The sequence below is a fragment of the Gouania willdenowi genome, chromosome 5 (genome assembly GCF_900634775.1).
Source record: "Gouania willdenowi chromosome 5, fGouWil2.1, whole genome shotgun sequence".
In the NCBI taxonomy this organism is placed as follows: Eukaryota; Metazoa; Chordata; class Actinopteri; order Blenniiformes; family Gobiesocidae; genus Gouania; species Gouania willdenowi.
The window spans coordinates 21,098,852-21,118,286 of NC_041048.1; the positions used below are offsets into that span (position 1 = coordinate 21,098,852).

The 19,435-nt window shown below is 40.6% G+C and overlaps 2 protein-coding genes and 1 pseudogene across 5 annotated transcripts in view; 2 read left to right on the forward strand and 1 right to left on the reverse strand.

Moving 5' to 3' along the window:
* The first annotated feature begins 511 nt into the window (after positions 1-511).
* Positions 512-10,295, forward strand: atf7b (activating transcription factor 7b). Of its 3 annotated transcripts, none has more exons than XM_028446548.1 (12): positions 512-590; positions 1,458-1,519; positions 1,649-1,745; positions 1,883-2,010; positions 2,170-2,292; positions 2,389-2,546; positions 5,002-5,098; positions 5,200-5,319; positions 5,452-5,601; positions 7,915-8,103; positions 8,213-8,318; positions 8,434-10,295. In XM_028446548.1, exons 1-12 carry the CDS (start codon positions 515-517, stop codon positions 8,664-8,666), a joined length of 1,539 nt encoding a protein of 512 aa, XP_028302349.1. In that variant the 5' UTR covers positions 512-514; the 3' UTR covers positions 8,667-10,295. The 3 variants fall into 3 exon arrangements, with proteins under 3 accessions (XP_028302349.1, XP_028302350.1, XP_028302352.1); XM_028446549.1 differs by having other exon boundaries at positions 8,440-10,295; XM_028446551.1 differs by having other exon boundaries at positions 522-594.
* A 1,567-nt stretch (positions 10,296-11,862) lies between these two features.
* Positions 11,863-13,949, reverse strand: LOC114463189 (sperm-associated antigen 6 pseudogene; annotated as a pseudogene).
* A 3,790-nt stretch (positions 13,950-17,739) lies between these two features.
* The window catches only part of dip2bb (disco-interacting protein 2 homolog Bb), a 60,045-nt gene continuing 58,349 nt past the window's right edge, over positions 17,740-19,435 (forward strand). For both annotated transcript variants that reach the window (XM_028446523.1, XM_028446525.1), the window contains exon 1: positions 17,740-18,009. In XM_028446523.1, coding sequence (XP_028302324.1) covers positions 17,925-18,009 — 85 coding nt within the window. In that variant the 5' untranslated portion in view covers positions 17,740-17,924. The remainder of the gene's footprint in view (positions 18,010-19,435) is intronic.

Here is a 19,435-nt window from a genome sequence, read left to right on the forward strand (position 1 = left end):
GCTGTGTATTTATATGGCATCGGATACATACCAAATCTTGAGGTATTGTCCACTTCCAAAAGGGGTTAGTGAATCCAAAAGTTGTGTAAGCATGGTTTGCATTAAAAAAAAAAAGTTTCAGTTTTTTTAGAAATTTTATTATACATAAACACAACATTAATATATATATTAAATGGAATCATTTTTTATAATGTATAATATAATTATTAATATATAATTTTAATAATATTTATATAATTATAGTAATTCATATAATTATATTTATTATTAAATTATTTTTTGTAATTTAATTTTACTTGGTTTAATTGCATATACTGTATATATTAACATTTTTTCATTTAAGTAAAAAAGTAATAAATACAGACTTTTTAGCGCACAATAGTATGTGTGAACTTGGTGTTACCCGTGTTAACTTGTCAATGGGCAGAACGTCTTGTTTACGTTTTCACTCATACGTCAATCCCGTTACGTAATACTACGCCAGGTGCCATCCAGTTCTCGCGATATTTGCCTGATGGAAGTGTCAGTGTCAACAACGGCAGCAACAGAAGCGTCTGGAGCTGGGAGGGTGTTTAGAGGCAATTCTAAAGGTAGGTGAGTTTGTATGTTTAATTATTTACCATAAAAGAGATGTGTAACTATTTGTACTCATCAGGTTTTGCATTTAAGGGAACGTCGCTTTTTTTGACGAGCATTGCGCTGTTTTTGCATTAGCGTGTTAGCACTGAGGCTAACTTTAGGGAGCTGCCACTGTGCGATTAGCATTTAGCATCCGTTAGCTAAAATGAGATGTGTAAGTGGCTGCTATTTTGCCAAGAACAACAAAAAAAATCATGTTGTGTTGCGTCAGAATGTGTGATTAACTCGTTAGACCATCACCAACAACGTCCTTTATGATGACACACCTGTCAGCATTTTGATATGCAATGTTTTTGAAAGCTTAATGGCCTTAATGTGCGATTCTGAGGCCCATTTCCCATAAAGCTAAAACAAGAGCTTCTGCTGGGGGACAACCGGTCAACTACTGTGCGTTGATACAGTCTATAATGGACACACTGGGGTGTCTTCTGAGACAGTTGCAGTCAGAGCCGATGATGTTGCATGTGTAGAATGTCTCTGGTCGGTACTCGGACACTGTCCATCCTCTTCACCTGCTGTTTCTGGGGTTAGTTTACCAGCAGTGCTATGGAGAGCCGTGTGTGCATACAGTACATTTAATATCAGTTATATTATCAACCATAGTTAAACTCTTTTAGTGCTCAAATTTGGTTTAGTAGTGTGCGAATAGACTTCACTAGTGAAGCAAAAAGTGTCACTGGTACTTCTAGTGAGATGTTTACTGTCTAATAAGTAGACAATTTAGTGTTACTACTATTACTAGTGGAGGTTTGAGTTTTTACTAGTAATATATTTTAAGCCTAGTACTATTGATGGTTGATTTTGCTGCACTCTTGCAGAACCCTTGGTTGACATGGGGGATGACCGACCTTTTGTCTGCACCGCCCCTGGATGTGGGCAGGTAATGCCTTTCTTGATTCATCATTAAAGTGATTATAATTATTGAGCCCAAATATGTTCAAAACGCCATCCTTCCACAAATCCCTCTGATGTGTACATTATCTTGATGCTGGGGTCTCTTGTCTTGCAGCGATTCACAAATGAAGACCACCTCTCAGTTCACAAACACAAGCATGAAATGACGTTAAAATTTGGTCCGGCCCGAACAGATTCAGTGATTATTGCAGGTATCAAAAGAGAAATGTTCAAATCTCCTGTGCGTCTGTGTTTATACAGTATATTTGTGTCTCTGTGAAAAATTGTTTTTGAGTTAATGACCAAATAATTAGTAGAAGAAAAAAAAAATAACCTTTTTTCCCCTCAGACCAAACACCCACACCCACACGTTTCCTGAAAAACTGTGAGGAGGTTGGCCTTTTTAATGAGCTGGCCAGTTCTTTTGAACAGGAGTTCTGCAAAGCACACGAGGAAGAACACAGGACAAAACACCCGGTGAGGGAAAAACAGTGAATATTGACATTTTGTTTTGTTTTTTAATTTTCACACAGTAAGTAGTTTGGCTTCCCTTTTTAGTTAAACTTATCCATGTATTTTAAGTTCTAGTAGTATTAGCTGACTGTTTTTGTCCTGTCGTTATGTATCTGCTTGAAGGCTCCACCTTTGCAAACACCTTGTGAAGTAAAAGAAGAAGATGAGGGGCCTCTTCAAGTGGACTCATCTCCTGAGAGTCCGAATTCCTCATCCAGCATGTCAGACGACAGCGGAGATTCAAGAGTAAGAGGCAGTGGAAGAGGTTTTGGGCTGTCAGTCAAACCAAATATAAGGATTAATTATCATTGATTTTTTTTTTTTTTTTTTGTTTTTCACTAGGAGATTTCCACAAAGCCTGCAGTCAGTTCAGCTCCTACACCAACTATTGTGCGTCCCGGTTCTCTTCCCCTTCACATGAGCAATGAGCCCCTCCACCCGACGTTACCATCTCCAACCTCTGTCATCACGCAAGCTCCGCCTTCCAACAGGCAGCTTGGGTATTTTCATTTTTCTATTCCGCACAGTGTAATGCTTGATGTTTGCTCATCAAGAGCCACTTCTAGAAATTATCTTCTGATTAGTGTTGTGTTACATCAGACTGGACGAATATCACTCAGCAAAACCAGTTTGTGTGAATCACCTCTCTGAATCACATGTTGCTCAGCTTCTATATCCACATCATTCTAGATTCTGCGCTCCCAGTAAAGTACAGTACTAGACGCCACACTTGTCAGGCTAATTGCGCTAAGTGACTGCTATTCTTCACTTATCTGCATTCCTACAGGCCTCCAGCTGCCTTTTTTCTGTCCTTTCAGTAAAACCAAGAAACAAAACACCAGAGTCATATGTTTTAGGGCTGGGATGATCTACTTTGGTCCCAATTTCATTTTAATCAAGATACTTGGGTACCAATTTGATTTATGTTTTGATTCTAATTTATTAGATATTGCAATTCGATAGTAACGACTATCGTGATTTGAATTATCTTATTTTCTTTACCCAAAAAAACAGATTTGGGGGGGTTTGTATAGTTAAAGTAAATCCCGTCAAGGAGGATATTTTTAAAAAAAAAAAAATATTTGAAATATGTAGTGAAAATGTAGTATTTCCATTTTCAGCAGCAGAACCAAACCTCTGTGAGTGTGTGATGGTCAGCAGTTTGTTTCCAGCAACGTCTCAGATCATAGTCACAGTTCAAATCCAAAGCAGCACCAAACACAGCAGCTCAGTTCATCAAAGCCCCATATTAATGAATACAATATTTGCACTGAATCAGGATTAACACAAATCCTAAGTTTTCTGAAAGGCTGCTGTTAATGCTCCAGAGAAGTAAAGTCAGAAAAAATCACTAAATGCAGAATTAAACAAAGGAAACCACTCAGAAATCAAACATCTAGCCATGCTTGTAAAGGCCACACAGAGTGTTTCATTTTTTTTTTTGTTTTTATCTCACTTTGTTCTTTAGAAGAACTCCACTGGCTTCCACTCTTGTGGAATGTTTGGGCTGAAGCTGCTGCCACTAATGTATCTGTCACTACACAATCCGTACGGTAAACGTGATCGGTTCTGTGAATGCACGTGGACTACGTCACTTTTTTCACTCGCAAGTTTCACGACGGAGCTTCTGCGACGTCACATACTGATATTTGAATGTAAACAACCTTTAGACATCTGTAAAGTATTGTAATTGTACATATTCCTATTATGTGCTGTGTTTTATTGTTAATTGTACAAAGAAAAAGAAAAAAAAGGACCTAAGACGAATGCTTAGTTTTAGGGTAACAGCTCCCCCTGGGGGCACGAATGCTTCATGTAGTGATTTGTGTAACACTCCCCAGTTCTGTTAATGTGTGTGCACAGCCACAGCCGGTGAACACATGAGACACAGCCTGTCTGCGTCCGTTCTTTAGACATCCACAATCGTAACATGCTTGTCGGATGGATTTGTCCGTTTACCAGCAGAGACAAAGGATTTCTTTCATTAAATACTTGTAGATACTGAAATGATGATATACTAATTAAAAATAATACAATTTGTACTTAATAATGAATAAATAATTAATTAAAAACATATATAAACTTTAAATACTTACATTTATATAAGAACACACAGTCAGGCTAATTTGCAATGCTTTATTCTTTACTTTTCACATTAAGCCTCCACGGCTTCTCTGATTAGATCAGCATAAATCATCCTATATTGGGCAGGGGTGACTATACAGGCTTCAGTTTATGTGGGTTTAAGGATTCATAACACAGAAAAAACACCCAGAACAGGTTTTTCATTATTGCCACAATTTCAATCATTCCTTTCACTCTGTCTTTACATTCCATTTTTATCAGATTTTCATTTTTACAAGCAGACACTTCATTTAAATCCATATCTGCAGGCTAAAGCAAAAGCTAGAAATTGGCACTATTTTTGAATTTATGCAAATAAAGTAGTACAAAAAAAGACAAAGATTAAAAAATCATTTTTATCAAATATACAAAAACTGATCAAAACACAATAAACAACCTTGACAATCAAAAACCAAACAGAAAATAAACTAAAACCAATATCACTTAAAACACAAATTTCCAATAATTTGTGAAATCATGGCAGCAGGTTTAGAATGAACCAACTTAATATTATTCTAAAAAAATTTCTAACTCATTTAGAAAAGTGACAAACACGGCTTTGTTTTTAGATATCTGCATTTATGAATTAAATAAAATGCCAAAATTAAATCAAACTACTCTAAATTAGGCCAACCTAACATAAACATGTTTTTTTTAATTAATTCTAAAGAAATACATTGATTTTAATATCATCTTCTTTCTTCACAGGTAAATAATAAAATACTTGTTCTTGTCCTGCACCTCTCCTTTGTCAGCAGCTTATTTGTTTTGAACTCATATGGAATTCTTCATGTCTCTGATAACACTGCTGTGGACCATTCTTTGCAACAGTTCTCCCTGTAGCCCATATCCACTGGTGAGGCATCTACCCAATGGGCAGGCTGTACCCCTCCTACCCAGTCCTGTGCAGATGACCTCAGTTATATCTGTAAGTTGCTGTGAAATCTTTAAAAACTTTACAAAGACAATATCTACCTCGCTACATATGCACATTTTCCCTCCTTTTTGAATATTTGTTGCATTGTGCAGCTTGCTAGGCCAGTGAACCCAGTACCAAACGTTCCTGGGATTCCAGGTCCCCCTATTGGAGGACCAAGTAGTGCTTCATCCTCTCCATCGGGCTATAGTATTCACTCTGAAACCAAGATGGTAATACACATACTGTTACTTCTTGATCTTATTGGTATCACTGACTTTCTGGGTTGTGCTGTGTGTCACATCAGTTATTTCTATGTAAGATTTTGGGACTTACATGAACGTGTCATATTTGTGGTTTTAAAGCGGCTGAAGGCAGCCCTAGTCCATCAGGGCCCTGGGTCACAGGATGGGGCTGGTGGAGGATCAGGATCCATCCCAGCTGTCCCTCAGCGGCAGGAACAAGGTCAACAACCCTCACAGAACTCTGACGCACCATCCCCCGCACAACCCCAGGTACAACACGTGGCATTCAACAGCACTGTACCATATTTCCTGGCTTATAGGTCGCTATTTTTTTCATTTAAAGTTGAGGGTGCGGCCAATGTGACGGTGCACTTTGTGTGAATTTTTTAGTCAGTCACACACACACGTGTCCAGTGAAAGAATATTACTGACAGTCAGACCTACAGCGGACTGAATGAACTGTAACAGCCACTGAACATTCAAAAACCAGCTTCAGATAATGTGGGGAAAGTGAACGCACCCTTATATATATATATATAACAAGATTGCTGATTGTTTAAATACAAATCAAATACTGGTAATAAATGGACGTTTGTGGAGCAGCGCTGGCTACGGTGGGGAGAGCGAATAAACAACACAATAAAGTTTAAAATATAAGACATCTCAGCCAGTTTTTAATAGTAAGAAATAATAAACGCCATAAAGTTGTCAAATCACTGCGTTAGGTTTATCAGGGGCGATCGGGCACAGGACTCTAAGGCTGACAACTGACGTAACTCACACACACACACACACACACACACAGAGAGAGAGAGTGTGCTGAAACACTCTGCAAACACTCTGAACTTTCGAGTTAAAAGAAAATAAGTCGTATTTCTTAATAAATTAGTATTTTATTTAGCAAAATGTTAAATATTAACCATATGTGACTGTAGTTGACTTTCAAGCATTCAGACGGATAAGAAAGAGCAAGTAAAACCCTGATTGTGTCTGTGAATAACTAGTGTAATCTTTTTAACATGTTAGCCTCTCATAAATATGCGTTTTGGGCAGATCAGCTTTGGCGCAAATTGTTCGGGGTGTGGGGGGCAAATGCATTAATGCAGCATGTGCAGTCAAATTGATCAAACCTGGAACTGTGTGCGGTACCTGTTTTTACATATACAATTCTCACATTCCAAGGGCAGATGGTAATCAGGGAAATGAAAAGAACAAAATGTTTAATGCTTGTGTGGGGAAAAGCAGTGTAATTTGTGAATGAGGTTTTGCCTGTGTGGCTCTACTTTCTTCTCACTTGGCGCTAGTCGGAGCATTCCTTTGTGGTCGGCTGATTGCGTGCACCTGCAGATGCACGCTCCTCCTCAGAGCAACAGAGGCAATGGTTCTAGAGTTTACACCAACGTCAACTACTCTTGCCAGAGCCTTGATGGCGAGTGTCAGCCTCAAAGCAGTTATGACCAGCTGTGTGATGTGCACATATGCCCCGTCTGAGCTTGCGCAACACAGCGCACCACCAGACACAGATCTGACCTTCTACACAATGATCTGTAGCCCATTTTTAAATGAATAGGACAATAGGCTTCTGGCCTTTGCTAAGGTGCTTGTTTTGAGCAGATTTGTGGTGTGAGAGGGACAGATGGAGTACATTACATTTGGAGAAAAAAATTGGTTTTTAAGTCCATTCAAGTTACAGCACTTACATTTATTTATTTTGTAGCATAGATAATTGAATAAATTCAGTGTATTCACGAAAAGAAACGAGTGTTTTATACAGTTATATGCTCATCGCAGAGAGAGAACTGCACCTGCTGCTCCGTTGCACTCCAATTCCACGGCTTCAAATTTAATTTGTATTCTTTATATTTTGGTATGTTTTTAAGCCATTTTTGTCATAGGAACACCTGGGGTTTTTTTTCTAGGAGGATAAACATAACATAATATTCATTTATTTTATTTATTTTTTTAAATTAGTTGCAAAATGGAAGATTTGAAAAGAGTTTATTGCAGCCTTGAATAAGTCAATTATTCATAACAATACCTTTTTGATGCATTGTTATTTTTGGAGCAATGGCAGTTTATTAAAAAAAAAACAACTCGCACTTAAACTTCCAGCCTCATATTAGTGTTAAAATAAGTAATTTATGATTTTTTTCTTTTACTTTCAACACTAAATCATTTCATCAACTTAAGAGCCAACCATTGATATTGTTTTTGTTATTTTGGTACGTTTTAGGTCCTTTTTGTCAAAGGAACACCTGTTTTTTTTTCTCATAGGTTAAACACAAAATATGCAACAAAAATTTTTTTTAAAAAAAGCGTTTTAAAAGACTTGCAAAGTGGAATATGTGAGATGTGTTTATAACAGGCTTGAATGGGTCAATGATTTATAACAACATTGATTTTGATGCAAAGAGAATGTATTAGAAAACACAGTAAAATTGGTAAATTTAGCACAAGTCATAATGGCTAAAATGATATAAAGGGAATGTTTAAAACAGTCCGTCATTAAAAACAAACATGTTTCAACACCAAACATATCTATATTTTTAAGCCGCCCACCTTTGCCCCTTCCTGATTCTCCAGGTCTCCCCTGCTCAGCCAACAGGGGGCCGTCGGAGGCGAGCAGCAGAGATGGACCCCGACGAAAGAAGGCAGCGCTTCCTAGAGCGGAACCGGGCCGCCGCGTCCCGCTGCAGGCAGAAGCGGAAGGTTTGGGTCAACTCATTGGAAAAGAAGGCGGATGATTTGGCCAACATGAATGTGTCACTGACGGTGAGGAATGTGTATATCAGAGCTGTATTAGCACGTTAACGGATCAGTGTTCTGTAACATGACAGGAAAGTTGATGCTGGGAATGACTGGTGTGCTTCTTTGTTGGCAGAATGAAGTCTCCCTGTTGAGGAATGAAGTGGCCCAGCTAAAGCATCTCCTCCTGGCCCACAAAGACTGCCCCGTCACCCTAATGCAGAAGAAAGCAGCTTTCTTAGGTGGCTATTACACATAGTTCAGTGTCCGCCTCTATAGATTTCACTTTATCTCATTTGTTTACAGCGTAACCTTTGTTTGCTTACCTCTAAATAAAACATTTTTTTGTTTCTTGAGGTGCAGGAGGAGAGGAAACTTCCACAGAGTCGACCCAACCCATCGGCTCTCCTGCAGCAGTCATCCAACCTCTGCCGTCGCCCAACGCCTCAGCCTCCAGCCCAGCAGCCACCTTCAATGGCCTCAGTGTCCGTGCGGCAGAGGCGGTGGCCATGTCGGTATTGGCCGGCATGGGATCGGGCCAGCCCGGAAGGGTAGTCATGGCGACGCATCCACAGTCCAGCTTAAGATGAAACAGAATAAACTAAAGGGGGAATAGAAGGCCGGACTGGTGCAAAGTTTTTCTTCTTTGTTTGGAAAGGAGGAATAGACTAAGTTTCTCCCTGAAGCCCCATCACATCACCGCCAATGATAATCACACAAAGATGCGGCACAGTGTCTCCTTCATCCCTCCACTCCTATAACGTCCTTTGGTCTGTATATAGGAATAACATATTGTGGACAATGACTCTGCAGGCTTTGGGGTCTTGTCTTGTTCAGTAGTGCCAGTAGTAACAGGTTTTATCCTTGGATGTACACTATGAATGATAAGTCTGCATCAGAGTTGTCTGGGTATATATTTCCCTCATAATAGCAGCTTTAGGCCATTTTCTTTCCACTTACTGTGAAGTAATTGTCTTTATTAGTCCTCCAGGCTAAAATATTTCACTCTACCATATCTGTAGTTTTTTTAATTGTAAAGAAAATATATGCCCTCTACAAATAATTGATCACAGTTTTGCAGATGTGTATTTAACGTCTGGTGGCAATGAGACAGCCTGTTTACTCTTAAACCTGTTCTTTCCTTTTAATATAATCTGTGCTTTTAGTTTGTCCTGTGTTTAAAATGATTTATTCATTGCACAGCCAACTGTTGACTGTTTACCAATGATTGTGTGCCTGATGTTATTTTAACCCATATTTTAGATCCCACTCAGAACACTGTTATGTCTCCAAGTGTATTGATCACATGGCGTGTGATTAAGAAAGCCACTATGAGTCACTTATCCTGCTATCACCCTTCTTGTAGGTTTATTCATGCAGTTTTCTTTGAATGTCAGGTTTTACCCTCAGTCCTCAAGAGACCACCTTTAAAATGGTTCCTGTTCTGAATGAGAATCTAACAGATCTTCAGTCCTATACCCAGGCATTTCAGTGGAGAAAAAAAAGAGTTGTGCAATATATTTTTCTATTGAATATCATCGTACTTGCATTTAGCTAATGTGTGTAGCCCAGCTGCTGAGAAAAGGTTTGGTCTATTTCATTGGAAAGCTAAAGTTGTGAGGTGACCAAAGCCAATGTGAAGATGAGTAGAATAAGTGATTAGTGCACATTTGTACAGTGACAAATGTCCTGGTCTTGTATCTGAAAGCAGCGCTCATATCTGTGTGTGGTGCTTCTTCTGAGACACAGATTGTTTCTTTTATACAGCATTGTACTTCCAAGACTATCATGTTTTTTTGCCCTCCTCACTCAGTGTTTTATTACATGTTCTTGTTGTACAGTGTTATTTTGCTTTGTGGGAAATGTCTTTTTCCATCATATGATATTATATCCCTTTAACTTGTGAATAGGATAGATGTCTTGTGTGTTTATGAATGGTTGAACTATGTGGATAACATGTCTTGGGATATATCTGTATGAACAAGTTTGTTAAATTCTCAGGCCTGTGTATAGTCTCAACGAATGGCTAGAAAGTCTTGGATGAACATAAAATAAAATAATGTAAATTAATATATAATGAGACATTGTGTGCAGTTTTTTAAAGTTGCAATGGAGCTTGTGATTAGGCATTCCAAGGAAAAATACAGAAATTCCCAAAAATGTCCTCGTAAAACCCATCATTTGCCACCAGCTTCCACAAACAATGCTTTTTTAAAACATCCAACTGTGTATTTATTATTATTATTTTTCTTAGAGAGGTTTTCAGTATCTAAGCACTGATAATATTTCTTTACTTTAAATTAAAATTCCTGATAGACTGTGAGAATGCTGCATAACTTGCATGGCCGTTTGCACTGCAAACTGTCATTTATTTGTTCATGTATCGATTGATCTAAGCCATTCTGTTGGCCTTGATTGTTTTTTGTTTTTTTAGTTTACATTTCTAGGAGGCAATATACTGTATTAAGTAGACAAACTGCATTTGCAATTGGGAATGTGGGTCGCTGGAAAGTTTACACAAAGGACCCGTGTCTTTTAGTATTAAGCAACACTTTTGAAAAACAGAAGTAGAATATACACTGAACAAAAATATAAATGCTACGCTTTTGTTTTTTCTCCCATTTTTCATGAGCTGAACTCAAGTTCAATTTATTTGCCATTTGCAGTTAAAAAAAAAAAACCCCACATTGGAATATTTGTGCAGAAATACACCAGTGTGCACCAGAGACAACGACACCAAAATAGACAATTATAATTAACACAGTAAAAGCACAAAGGAAAACATTTGACACTATGAAACCAGGCAATTAAAACACACATATAGCCTACTTAAAACAATACAACAATGAAGTAATAAAAATATAAAGTGCAAGAAAAGCTCTCCTTTCTTTGGCTGTGATGTTACCAAACCACACAGTCATAGAGCTAACAAGCAGACTTTCTATGGTGCAGCGATAAAAGTATAATTACTTAAAATTAATATTTAGTAGGCTATTGTGTAGGTTTACATTGGGCTACAAATTAACACTTGCAGTAATTTATTTGCTAAATGACAAACAGGTCAGAGTCAAGAGTCATGTTCACTGTTTAGGGCATTTTAAAGCTCAGATTTTAGGGTTGAACTTTTCCTCTAGTGTCACTGAAATATCTTAAAAGATGTCCATGTTTTATTTTAACTACACAAAATGGTCTGGCTGTACTAAAATAGGCATTAAAATATTTTAGCTAATTATATTAATTTATACCAACAAGTTATTTCTATGTTACAAGACTTGCAGTAATCTTGTATTTACCTTAATAGGCCATATTCAACCTTAAAAAATAGGCTGCCTATTACAAAAACTGTTATTATTCTATTCTAAGCAGCTACAGCAGGGAAGCAGTAGACCATCTACCAGCAAAGAAGTTGAAAATGACACTGTGTTCACTTCTTTTATTTATTTATTTATTTATTCAGGTCATTTCCGACATGGTTGCAATCACAGAAATTCATTTTGACATTCAGAGCAAAATCACATCATTGTTTTTTTTTTGTTTTTTGTCCTTTTGCATGCCGGAAAGGGCGACGGAAAAAAGCATTATGCTTATCTCTTGTTCTGACAGAGGAAAAACCGTACACTAATCTATCATTTTGTAACTTGCTTAAAACTTCTCCATGTGCGTTCATTCCAAAGAAATAAAACAATAGTGATTGACTGATCAGTGCTATAGTGTGAAACTGTACAAGTTCAAAGGTCAAGTCATTTTATTAAGATATTTACATAAATAAATATGCAATATGGGGGCCTTTATTAGTGGCTTGCCTACGGGGATATCCAATGCTGGTGGAGCACCCTCAGGGAGCCGCTGCAGGCGGGCTGGGCTGGGGACCTTCCGAGTCTGGTGGGGCGGGCTGTGCCCGTAAATCTGGATTGTCAAGCGGCCGCCAGGGGACCTGCCCTTGATGATCGCCGGGCTCACCGTGCTGGGGGCCAGAGTAGGAGTTGGTTCTAAGGGCTCTATGGGGCCTTGTGTTTCTGAGTGCCGGTGGAGGGGCTTGCCACCGGTGCTACCTGTTGGGTGTTGGGGTGTAGGTGTTTTGAAGGGGGGGAGCGCCGCTTCTCAGCCTGGGGTCTCTGGAGCAATTGGTGGGGAGGTTTGGCCCTGGGGGTGTGGCTTGGGTCTTCTTGGGCTTGGGCTACCATTGGGTGCTGCCGGTCTGGCTGGTCTTGCGTTTCTTCAGTGGAAGGGTCCACCTTACTTGGTTTATAATTTTCCAAGCGCTCCAATAATATCTCTGAATAGCCAGGTGAGTAATACTGGACTATCTCCTCTGGAAAACAGCTGTTTATGGCATTGATTTGTTCCTGCAGAGCCGAGCCGGGCTCAGCATCCATCTCTTGTACTTTTCTCAACCCACCGCTCGTTACAAACGTTTGGCGAGCTTTGTTGTCATGAGGCAACATCTTGCTGAACTGGCCGAGCACATATTTGAGGATCTTGCTGGGAGTGTTGTAGAGGAGAGGCTCTAAACTGGGCAGGTGAGTACACTTAAGCAAGATGTTCTTCAGAGTCTTCTTACTTTTGATCCGCAGGTCCTCCGAGCTGCTCACCTGCATGTAGAGCTGCAGCACTTTAAGCAGTAGGCCTGCAGTGGCCACAGCATTGGCGTGTTCTGGTGTGTGATGTCCGATCTGACCAATTGACCATACTGTGGCCGCCTTGATGTGCTGCTCATTGTCCTCTGACAGACAGATAGCCAGCTGTTGCAATCCCTTTGCGCGGATGACGTCCATAGCGAGATTTTTACTATGACCTCCAACGTATCCCAGCAACATGATCCCGGGAAGTTGCATGTGTCCATGGCTTTTACACAGGTAGTCCACCACCTCCGGCACACTACCGCAGTTAACAATCACCTGAGACAAATCTGCACTGTGTTTGACCACCTCCTTCAGCAGTGTGACAGCATTTTTCTTTACATAATCATCCGGGTCTTGCAGGCAGACCAAGACTGCTGGGAAAATATCTGCTATGATCACCATCTCAGCTAGCTCTGCCGAATGTTTACTGATCTGACTGAGAACAGACAGCACCGGCCTCTTCTGTTTGGCATTTGAGCTGCAGATCATCTGTGGCAGGTGTGCAAGGATGCCAGTGTCCACCACCACATGAGCCAGTTCAGGTGTGTGTTTGGCGATTTCACTGAGCGTGGAAGCTGCGATGCGTTTGACAGCCATCTCAGGCTCCTGTAGGGAGAACACTAGCAGAGGGACTGCACCTGCATCCACCACAGCCTGAGACAGCATTGCATTGTGTTGTGCGATGATACCCAGAGCCGAGCCAGCAGCCTCTTTTACCCCGGGGTCAAAGTCCTCCAGACAGTGGACCAAAGCATTCAACCCACCACAGTCGACCACAGCCTGGGACAGCTCAGGGGAGTATTTGGCTACAGCTTGCAGCACAAACACTGCAGCCTTCTTATAAGACCGCTTCTGTGAAGGAATAGACTGGACCAACTGAGGCAGGATGTCTTCCTGCACCACAATCATAGCCAGTTCTTCATTGTGGTCTGCCAGGCGACCCAGAGCCAAAACTACATTGTGCTGGATGCTGGGAACCATTTCATACACGAGAGGACGCAACTGGGAAATCACACCTGCTTCTTGGAGGATTTTTATGTTCCGAGGCTTAATTGACATATCAGCAACTATCTGCACAAAATGCAGCTTTGACCTTTGGTAATGGTCAAAGGCTTCAATGAACTGTCGTTGACTCATGGTGAATCTGTTAAGTATAACTCAGTTCAGGAAAGTTTCTTGATCTTTGTCTGAAAACAGTTTCTGTAGATCCTTTTGAGGCAAAGCACAAAAATAAGTGGCTGCTAATGAGAATCCTTGACATCAAAAGAACGTGAATATCATCAACAGCAGAGGAAAATGCAGACTCCTGATTGGCTCCTAAAAAGAACATGTGACATCATCAACTGTAAAAGTGTATGCTGACTCCTGATTGGCTGATTGGTTTGGGGTCTCAGGCTTGGAGCCCTAGATCTTACCCTGTTGTGCTTGTTGGATGGAAAGTGCCATGGTGCATTGTGGGGGCAGTAAGGTTCAGGGTGTGCTGCTGTTGTGGGTTTCTGGACGTGCTGCTCGGCGCAGTCCTGGGGCCAATGGTGTTGTGTGCCCCTCCTCATCATCTATCCTCTTTGGTGGCCCACCGCATATGGATGGGCCGGGCTCACAACCCCCTCCCCCCACCCCACAATGGTGTGCTGTGGTCTACGTCTACGACCTCTTGGAGCTGCCTGCGCCGCAAACTGGTATGGCGGGCTGTCTGTGGTCATAGTGCTGGGGTCTTGGGCCGGGAGCTCCCTGGACCCTTCCCTTGGGACATGGGTGGGGGGCGGGGCAGAGGTGGGGTGCGTTGGGTCCTCAGCTCCCTGGGTCTTGCTTAGGTGTGTGTGTGTGTGTGTGTGTGTGTGTGCGTGGGAGTAGGGGTCTTCCTCTCACCCTGGGGCGTTGTCTTGGTTCATGGCGGCAACTCTTGCACACACATTGGTTGTGGATACACTGGCATACCTTATGCTTTGGGATAAGCTTGTATTGGGCTTAACATTAGACATGATGATCCCAACTATCAGTTCTGGTGTAAGCACCCACTCTCTCCTTCTATAATTCCTCTATGCCATCATCATACTTAAGCAGGGTGCTGCGTCACCCTCTGTAATCTCTCCCCATTTGTCACCAGACTGGTTGAAAAGATTACACTCTCAACACAATATTTACAATAGTAGCATCATTTTCAATACAACCAAAATAGCTCAGTGTCAATCTCCTTCTACTGTGTCTTACCACAACCTCACCAGGTTGTATGCTCTCTCTTTTTTTATTTTTCCCTCTAATAAAGTTTTACTTACTGTTTGGAAGGGCTGGTGATAGTCACAATCAAACAATATAATCATGTATTTGTTTCATTGCAGTCATAAACTATTCATATTGTTGCAAGAAGATTGCACTACATGTAATGTTGACCTTTGATATAGAGAATTCAAGCTTTTGACGTGCATCCGGCGCGGCCGACGCTGGAGTTGGGATTGTTGAACTTTTGGGGCAAATCGCGGCACGTCGACCAATCAGGAGCGCTACCCAACAGTGACGTATTCCGAAAAATGAGGAAAAAAAACCCACTAATTGAAGGTGGAGACAGATGGACAGGCGCTCTTCTGCTGGCATAGAGCGCCTGTAGTTGGTGTCCTGGTAGGAGATGTGAGTGCCGATGCGGGTCAACAGGTGGTCAAACTGGGCACGGGAGAGATGAAAGTAGCGCTGAAAGCGACTCTCGTCCTAGCGCAGCTAGGCGTTTGGTGTAAACATACCATGAAAGACCTAATCAAGCACTCTAAGACTTGCAAAAACAGCCTTATTTGCAAAAAACCTTAAATTACATTAAAAGAAAAAGAGTTCGCATTTTATGAATTAGATCCTCTGCATTAGTGTTTCCTGTGCATTACTAAGTCCTGCGTATTAGTGCATTAATGAGACTTGTGCATTAATGATTCCTGTGCACTAATGAGTCTTGTACAATAATAAGTCCAGTGCATTAGTGATTCCTGTGCATTAATGAGTCCTGTACATTAGTGATTCCTGTGCATTACTAAGTCCTGTGTATTAGTGAATTAATGAGACTTGTGCATTAGTGATTCATGTGCACAAATGAGTCTTGTACAGTAATGAGTCCTGACCATTAGTGATTCCTGTGCACTAATGAGCCTGTACATTAATGAGTCATGTGCATTAATAAGTCATGTGCATTAATGAGTCCTGTGCATTAATGATCCCTGTGCACTAATGAGTCTTGTGCAATAATGATTCCTGTGCATTAATGAGTCGTGTGCATTAATGATTCCTGTGCAATAATGAGTCGTGTGCATTAGTGATTCCTGCGTACTAATGAGTCTTGAACAATCGTGAGTCCTGTGTATCAATTATTCCTGTGCACTAATGGGTCTTATACAATATTGAGTTTTGTGCATTAATGATCCCTATGCACTAATGAGTCTTGTACAATAATGAGTCCTGAGCATTAATGAGTCTTGTGCATTAATGGTTCCTGTGCACTAATGAGTCTTGTACATTAGTGATTCCTGTGCACTAATGAGTCATGTACATTAGTGGTTCATGTGCACTAATGAGTCTTGTACAGTAATGAGTCCTGACCATTAGTGATTCCTGTGCACTAATGAGCCTGTACAATAATGAGTCATGTGCACTAATGGGTCTTATACAATATTGAGTTTTGTGCATTAATGATCCCTGTGCACTAATGAGTCTTGTACAATAATGATTTCTGTGCATTAATGAGTCGTGTGCATTAATGATTCCTGTGCATTAATGATTCATGTGCACTAATGAATCTTGTACAATAATGAGTCTTGTGCATTAGTGATTCCTGTGGACTAATGAGTCTTGTACAATAATGAGTCCTGTCCATTAATGAGTCATGTCCATTGATGATTCATTTGCACTAATGAGTCTTGTACAATAATGAGTCCTGTGCATTAATGAGTCATGTGCATTAATGATTACTGTGCACTAATGAGTCTTGAACAATATTGAGTTTTGTGCATTAATGATCCCTGTGCACTAATGAGTCTTGTACAATAATGATTCCTGTGCATTAATGAGTCGTGTGCATTAATGAGTCGTGTGCATTAATGATTCCTGTGCATAAATGAGTCGTGTGCATTAATGATTCCTGTGCATAAATGAGTCGTGTGCATTAATGATTCCTGCGTACTAATGAGTCTTGTACAATAATGAGTCATGTGCATTAATGAGTCTTGTGCATTAATTATTCCTGTGCATTAATGTGTGGTGTGCATTAATGATTCCTGCGTACTAATGAGTCTTGTACATTAATGAGTCATGTGCATTAATGAGTCATGTGCATTAATTATTCCTGTACACTAATGAGTCTTGTACAATAATGATTCCTGTGCACTAATGAGTCTTGTACAATAATGATTCCTGTGCATTAATGATTCCTGTGCATTAATGAGTCGTGTGCATTAATGATTGCTGCGTACTAATGAGTCTTGTACAATAATGATTCCTGTGCACTAATGGGTCTTGTACAATAATGAGTTTTGTGCATTAATGATCCCTGTGCACTAATGAGTCTTGTACAATAATGATTCCTGTGCATTAATGAGTTGTGTGCATTAATGATTCCTGTGCATTAATGAGTCGTGTGCATTAATGATTCCTGTGCATTAATGAGTCGTGTGCATTAATGATTCCTGCGTACTAATGAGTCTTGTACAATAATGATTCCTGTGCACTAATGGATCTTGTACAATAATAAGTTTTGTGCATTAATGATCCCTGTGCACTAATGAGTCATGTACAATAATGATTCCTGTGCATTAATGAGTCGTGTGCATTAATGATTCCTGTGCATTAATGAGTCGTGTGCATTAATGATCCCTGTGCACTAATGAGTCATGTACAATAATGATTCCTGTGCATTAATGAGTCGTGTGCATTAATGATTCCTGTGCATTAATGATTCCTGCGTACTAATGAGTCTTGAACAATAGTGAGTCCTGTGCATTAGTAACGGCAGAGGCAGCAGAGAGCACGCTGCAGCTCCACGTAGTGCCATAGTCCTGCGGTCACGTGACCGACCTATCCACTGACTGACAGTTCTCTCCGCTGAGCTGCTGCTCACATCTCCCACAGTCATGGCGGTGTCCGGCAGTTCCAGGGATGGAGTAAACACGTCTTGATTTGCTCCGTTGTCAGAGAGCTGGAGTCTATTTTTCGGCCTTCGTGAGCTCCCGCAAACGGCCCACAGGGTGCACCACGATGGCCGACCGAAGCGTCGACCTGTCGGCTCTGCCTAAGGAGGTCAGGGACCAGCTGGCCGAGCTGGATCTGGAGCTGTCCGAAGGTAGGCGTCCCCTCAGCGGCTTCGGTAACACATGAGACGTGTTTGTGTGGAGATGGGTTTAAACTGTCTCAATGCGTGAGACTGTGATGCCTCTAGAGCAGACCATGGAGACACGATCACAACACATGACAAATTACACTGACCTCAATTCTGTCAGGTTCCTATTTCTACATCTGATGTCCTTGTTGCTTTTGTTGCACACTAGGATTAATATGATCGTTAGTACAAGTGGGGCATGTGTGATCTTTAATCTGCCATGTGTTATTCCACTTTCTATCATCCACATTCACATGGTGTAAATCTCAGATTCCTGACCCAAAAAATGGGTCAAGTGTGGCTTCCTGTGTAGGCCCTGTCATTGTACAGTCTCATCCATCATAGTGGACTCTGAAAGATGCTGTGATCTCTCCAGCACCCAGACTCTCAGAGCCCTGAACCAGCAGCAGATGAAGTGGATTGTTTGCTTTATGAACACCAGGAGATAAAAAGAAAAGCATCATGGAGAGGATGGTTATGCAAGTCTTCTCCTCACAGTGAGTCACTGTGCCATGAGTTGATGGGTGCTGTGCTGTTCTCAGGTGCCCCTGGGTGAATGTCATGTTGTGCTTCACATAGACAGCTGAAGCAAAGATAAGCTATAGCTCATTAATGATGCATTTGACTTTGCCATCTTGCAAACATAACCTGGACCAGCCAATGATGTACTGTAGGTGTGGTGAAACCTACCTTGTAGGAGAAACTTGGTGGAAACTTCTTTCTTTTCCATTTCGGCTCCCAGTTTGGAAAATAAAGGATAAAAACCCTCTCACCCTCATCCCTCCCCTCGGGCAGGAGGTTACAGTCCATCTGGACCAGAACCTCTAGCCATAACAACAGTTTCTCTGCTGTTGGACTTATGAACACCATGTGACTCACTGCCTCAAACCCCTGTCATTTTACATTCTCTGCAAACTTGACACCTTATAACTGCTATAATCTGGGTCACTTTCTAAATCATGCCCTTAATAACCTGCACTGACGACAGGTTTATTGTATATATTATTATATTACATTTATTTAGTATATATATTATAATATTATCAAGAACGTATTATTGCATGTCTTATTTTTATTTAATTTATTCTATTCTATTGTTTGCACCTTTTTTTAAGCACCTGTAAGCCAAAGCAAATTCCAAACAATGGCAATAAAACATTCTGATTATGAAATCTTGTCCCTCCACATGCAGCACTTTAGTTTAAGTCTTCCTGAGTTTAGGTTACATCCAATGTATTTGCAAATAAGACATTATTTTCCCATTTATTTTCACTTTCATGTGTAAATAATGGACGACCTCCAATCTTCAGTGATTGTGAAAAATAACTTCATGTTCTGAAACAGAAAAAACAATCTGACATGGCTTTTTTTTCTCTCTTCCACTCTCTGT